The sequence below is a fragment of the Charadrius vociferus genome, unplaced genomic scaffold (assembly GCF_000708025.1).
Source record: "Charadrius vociferus isolate BGI_N301 unplaced genomic scaffold, ASM70802v2 scaffold529, whole genome shotgun sequence".
In the NCBI taxonomy this organism is placed as follows: domain Eukaryota; kingdom Metazoa; phylum Chordata; class Aves; order Charadriiformes; family Charadriidae; genus Charadrius; species Charadrius vociferus.
The window spans coordinates 1,284,056-1,289,748 of NW_009650172.1; the positions used below are offsets into that span (position 1 = coordinate 1,284,056).

At 61.0% G+C, this 5,693-nt stretch overlaps 2 protein-coding genes across 2 annotated transcripts in view; one reads left to right on the forward strand and one right to left on the reverse strand.

Moving 5' to 3' along the window:
- Positions 1-2,373, forward strand: part of LOC104293157 (low affinity cationic amino acid transporter 2-like) — a 5,082-nt gene extending 2,709 nt beyond the window's left edge. The window contains exons 7-11 of the mRNA XM_009892635.1: positions 265-367; positions 501-643; positions 1,070-1,236; positions 1,845-1,953; positions 2,219-2,373. Of these exons, the coding sequence (XP_009890937.1) occupies positions 265-367; positions 501-643; positions 1,070-1,236; positions 1,845-1,953; positions 2,219-2,373 (677 nt within the window). The remainder of the gene's footprint in view (positions 1-264; positions 368-500; positions 644-1,069; positions 1,237-1,844; positions 1,954-2,218) is intronic.
- A 2,303-nt stretch (positions 2,374-4,676) lies between these two features.
- The window catches only part of CCDC69 (coiled-coil domain containing 69), a 7,159-nt gene continuing 6,142 nt past the window's right edge, over positions 4,677-5,693 (reverse strand). Inside the window, exon 9 of the mRNA XM_009892636.1 lies at positions 4,677-4,713. Within this exon, the coding sequence (XP_009890938.1) occupies positions 4,677-4,713 (37 nt within the window). The remainder of the gene's footprint in view (positions 4,714-5,693) is intronic.

The window sequence follows — 5,693 nt, forward strand, 5'->3', positions numbered from 1 at the left end:
TATCCCCTCACCCAGAGGGAGGTCTCACTGTGGGAGGGAGACCATTTGGCCTTGATGCTGCCCCAGACACCAGTTCAGCCTCTCTGAGCTGCCAGGCAGGAGGTGGCAGGATGCTTTGCACCAGGTCATCGAGGTGCTTGAATCCTGCTGCAGTGGGTGTCAGGGGGACCCAGGGTGGGCAGAGGGACAGCAATGGCTGAGATGGACACAGCAGCAGTGTTGCCAGCTCTGCCAAGAGGCTGAAAGGGCTTCTTATCCCCGTAGCTCTCCTGGCCCTCCTCTTTGACCTGAAAGCCCTGGTTGACATGATGTCCATCGGCACGCTGCTGGCCTACTCGCTGGTGGCTGGCTGTGTGCTGCTGCTCAGGTGAGGCTGCTGGGGACAGGGGATGGGGCTCAACCAACTTTTGGTGTTGGCCATGCCCCGGGGCAAGGCACTGGCCTTGATGCACTGCGGTTGCACTCTCCACGTGCCTTGATATCCAATATCTGCTCATCAGGTATCAGCCTGAACCCAGGGCTCGGGACGCTCCTGCAGGGAAGGTCCCGGCTGTGCAGCTGTGGTGGGACCGTCTTGTCCAGCCGCCCCTGCGTCCCACCCCGCGTTCCTCCACCACGGTGGCCTGGGCTCTGACAGCCGTAGGTAAGGACTAGATGATCTCCAAAGGTCCCTTCCAACCCTGACCATTCTGTGATATAGTTGGGAGCAATGGATGGGCTTTATGGGGAGACCCATGGGGGACATTGCTGTAGCATAGGCTGGCAGGTTCCTGCTTGCCGAAAACCACCGGGCAGCGGGATGCAGGCAGGGCCTGCCCAGCTCCCTCCTGCCCTCTCCCAACTGCCGCACAGCTGGCTGCCCCGATGGGACCTTGGGAAACTCCTGCTCCCTCCTCTCCCCAGCCTGGCTGGAGAGAAAAAACTAAATCCCTGATCAGCCACCCAACCCTGTCCCCTGGCTGTCCTTCGTCCCTCCCGCCATGGCAGCCTTGGATGCTGCACCCCGGGAGAGGGACGGGCTGAGCCCAGGGAAGCGCTGCCCTCACGTGCCGCCGTGGTCCCTCCGCAGCCGCCCTGGTCTGCGCCGTGAGCTGGGTGAGCACCACCGGGATGCCCTGCATCAGGGCTGGGGGTGCCTGGTGCATCACTGCTCTGGCTCTGCCTCTCCTGGGGATCCTGGTGGCAGCTCTGCTCATCTGGAGGCAGCCTCAGAGCCGGGAGAGAGCATCCTTCACGGTGAGCATGCGGCCTGGCTCTCGGGGACCATCCCCAGGGAGAAGGACCTCGGGGATGGAGAGGAGGCAAGTGCCACAACCCCATGGGGAAAGGGACACGCTGCATCAGCGCGGGGGTTAGGTGTTCCCTCTGCTTCTGGTCAGGCAGACCTTTGCTGCATCCACGTTGAACAGAGTGCTGTTGGAGGCATCAAGCGGCTCACGGGGTTTTCTGTAGGGATTGTGAGGGCCATCTGGTTCTTCCCCCCACGTCTTGCAGGCTAAAGGGGCAAGTCCTGCAGCCTCAACTGAGCCCAGTGCCTGCTGCATGAATCAGAGCCACTCTTCAGTAAAAAGAATCCCAGTTCTGACCCTCTGGATTGGTTTTGCTAGTGGTTTACTGCCTCCCCCTTAAATCCTGCAGCACCTCCTGCCCCAGTGCAGGACCTGTCAACCAAACCACGCTCTGCAAACATCCCTCTCCAGCACAGGCTGCAGTTCCAGCTTAGGTCTCCAAGCCTCAAAACCTGACGGCTGGGCAATAAGTGGGCTGTAAAACCCCTGCCCGTGGGCTGGCCAGTGCCTCTGGGCAAAGGCATGGCCCCATTACCTTGTGCTTGGTCCTTGCAGGTTCCCTGCCTGCCCTTCCTGCCGCTCCTCAGCATCACCATCAACAGCATCCTGATGGCCCGGCTCAGCGCAGCCGCCTGGCTGCGGTACCTGCTCTGGATGGCCATCGGTAAGCCCGGCCACCCTCAAGGTCCCAGAGCTGCTGGCAACCTCTTTGGGTGAAGCATAGGTGGTTTGAGAGCCTGCGACATTAATGCTGGCTGCAGAGCTGTGGTGGGCGGATGGAGGAGATGCTGACCTTTAATGTCACAGGGTGGCAGGAGCACCCCATCCTCTGACGCGTGGCCCAAAGGAGTGGGAACTTCGTGGCTGGGAGGGGAGAGAAGAGAGAGGACCCCCCCCACACACACACGCCTTATTCTGCCCATTCCCAGGTTTCCTCATTTACTTTGGCTATGGGATCCGGCACAGCGCAGAGAGCCGCTGGCAGGAAGCGGCAGTCCCCCGGGAGCCGCCGGGAAGCGAGCCCAGGGAGGTGGTCCTGGAGCCCTGCGGGACTGCGCAGTGCCCATCTGCTCCAGGGCAATAAAAGGAGACGGGCTGGTCCCTGAGCCCCCAGGCTCCCTCCACCCTGTGCCCGAGGGGTAAAGATGCCCCTTGGGCTGAAGGTCTCATCTCATGGAGGGGCACAGCCCTGACACGAGCCCCCGGGAGCTGTTTTCTCCCCAGTCTGGCGAACCTCCCTGAGCAACCTGAATCCTCATGGCAAGCCCCTGCCGAAGGAGTTTTGTTTGCGGAGGATAAAGCAGACAAGTGTTTTTGCTGCTGTTATTGGGTTGTGGGTTTGGGGTGGGGTTTTTTTTTGCCTTTGAAACCTTTCCCTGCAGCTCCCCGATTTCCCCCTGTCCCCTTGCCCACCCTGTCCTTCAGCTGTTCAGAGCAGAGCGGAGGCTTCTTGTGCTGCCCTGACCCTCCACGCTGCTTTGGCACCCTGAGGCAGCAGGGCTGACCTGCCCCAGCCCCCCGTGACTGCCAAGGCACTGCCTGTGCCAGGCTTTTTCTTCCTTACCGTGGGCAAGTCCTTTTCTGCACTCATTTATTCCTCCTCCTCGGTTCCCAGCCCTCCTCTTTCCCAGAGCTGGGTGCATTCCTCTGGGTCCCACGCAGGATCTGCCTTCGGGGGAGCGGGATGCAGTACCAAGTGCCCAGAGCAGGATGCCCGACCCTGCCAGCATCACCTCCCTTTGCCCAGCCATCTTGCCCCCTTCAGCTACAGCTAGGCAGGAGTTACCGGGGCAGGAACCTGTCCCACCATCCCTGCTTTGGTGCTACAGCTCCTGGCGTGTGTCCCCCCCCCTGCACCATCCCCGAGGTTGCTGTGCAAAGCTGGAGGCTGCCCCACCACCCCTCCCCAGAGCCATGGGGACGCATGGAGCAGCGGGTGCTCTGGGAGGATCACAGAATCTTCAGAGTCAGAAGGGACCTCTAGAGATCATCTAGTCCAACTCCCCTGCTAAAGCAGGATTGCCCAGAGCACGTTACTCAGGACTGCATCCAGGAGGGTTTTGAAAACCTCCAGATAAGGGGACTCCACCCCCTCCCTGGGCAGCCTGTGCCAGTGCTCTGCCACCCGAACCGTAAAGAAGTTTTACCATGTGTTGGAACGGAACTTCCTATGTTCCAACTTGTGCCCATTGCCCCTCGTCCTGTCAACTGGGAACCACTGAAAAGAGTCTGGCTCCATCCTCCTTCAACCCACCCTTTAGATACTTGTATGCCATAATGAGGTCTCCCCTCAGCCTTCTCTTCTCCAGGCTAAAGAGTCCCAGCTCTCTCAGCCTTTCCTCATAAGGGAGATGCTCCAATCCCTCAATCATCTTGGTTGCCCTTCGCTGGACTCGCCCCAGCAGTTCCCTGTCCCTCTGGAACTGGGGAGCCCAAAACTGGACACAGTATTCCAGTTGTGGCCACACCAGTGCCGAGTAGAGGGGGAGAATGACCTCGCTCGACCTACTGGTCACAATCTTCCCTATGCAGCCCAGGATTCCATTGGCCTTTTTGGCAACAAGGGCACATTGTTGGCTCATGGATAATTTACTATCATCTACCAGGACCCCCAGATCCTTCTCCTCAGAACTACTTCCCAGCAGGTCCACCCCTAATGCTGGTCTGACACACTGGGCATCCCATGGAGGTGCTTGGGTGAGAGCTGGACCCCACATCTGCGTTGCCTTCCTGGCTGCCTCATTCAGCCGATGTTTTCCCGATAAGGATTGGCACAAAGGATGGAAGCGGCTGTGGCAGTGGCCCTGCCGGCTTGGCAGGGCTGGGAGGGTCAGGGTCTGCCCTGTGCTGGGAGACCACTGAAAGGAATGAAATGAGGGAAGGAGCGGGAAAAAGGGGACCAGCAGCGGGGGGCTTCATCGCGCCTGCTCCCATCCCTCTCTGTCCTCCCGGTGCCGAGCACGTGGTCTCTCTGTGAGATGCTCCCACACCAGTCCCCAAAACCACTGACATGGGATTCTTGAGGCTGCTGCTTCTTACAGACTTGTAATTGTTACAGCCAGTAGCACATTGGCCTGGTGCACACATACACACACGCGCGCACACACACACACACACCAACACACCCTGGCTAAACAGCCCTGGGGAGGGGACAGGCCGGCGCCAGCCCCCGGAGCAGTGACCGTCCCACCACACTCGTGCACCCAGTGGAAAGTGCTTGTGTGCATCCAGCCCTGACCCGCAGCCGTGCCGGCAGCTTCATTCCCGATGGGGCTGTGCTGGCGGGGAGCAGGGAGGGATGTGACCTGCTGGCAGCCGCTGCTGAAGCCTGCTCCCCCTCGGGAGGATGCTCTGCTCCCCGAATGCGCACCTCCGGGCATGCAGCCTCTACCCGGCTTTGGGGGAGATGATGGAGCCGGTGGTGCTGCGGGGGGGCAGTGGGGACAAGGAGGGCTTGGCGTCTGCGTGGCGGTGAGTTAGGGGCATGCCTGGGCTGCAGGAGCAATCCCCCGGGACCGTTTGCTGAAGATGGAGGAGGTGATGGGGAGAAGCAGGTTCCTGGGCAGGGGAAGCCCTGCTTTCACTGGAAAAGGCAGGAGTGGGTGGCATCAGCTCAGAGCAGCCTAAGCAGGAGGTTGAGCCCCAAAATGGGGCTTGGCGTCTGCGTGGCGGTGAGTTAGGGGCATGCCTGGGCTGCAGGAGCAATCCCCCGGGACCGTTTGCTGAAGATGGAGGAGGTGATGGGGAGAAGCAGGTTCCTGGGCAGGGGAAGCCCTGCTTTCACTGGAAAAGGCAGGAGTGGGTGGCATCAGCTCAGAGCAGCCTAAGCAGGAGGTTGAGCCCCAAAATGGGACAGGCTGACACGATCTATGGCAGGGGCAGTGCTGAAGGTGGCAGATTTACCCCTCCTGCTCTGTGAAAGCCTCTGTGGCTCAGCCCTGGGCTTGGCTATGCCCTTCCCAGGGATGCTCCCCAGGCAGCGAGGTACCCTAACACCACCGTGTCCCCAGCGCGCTCCTCATCCTCCCGGTACTTGTCCCTGTGTCCACCTTGTCTTCCTCACCTCCGTGCTCCTGGGCAGTGCTGGTGCTGGTTATGCTGAGAGCCAAGCCCTGGCTGGGATCCAGCCCAATGCACGTCTGTGTGTCCTGGCTGACCCCTTTTACCCCCAGAATGGGGGTAAAAGAACCCCCCCCCTCAGCCTTCCACCAGAGGAAGGGGTGGCAGGGATGGCACGGGGGGGAGGTGGCTGTGGTCCTCCTGCAGCCCCACAGGGGCTGGGGAAAGGAAGGCGCAAGTGTCCTGTGAAATGCCTCATGGCCCCGGTCGGACGGGGCCACCCCGAGGGCTCGGCCAGCCCGGGGGCCTGCCCCGGCAGCGGGGGGACTCTGGGGGGCAGCGCTG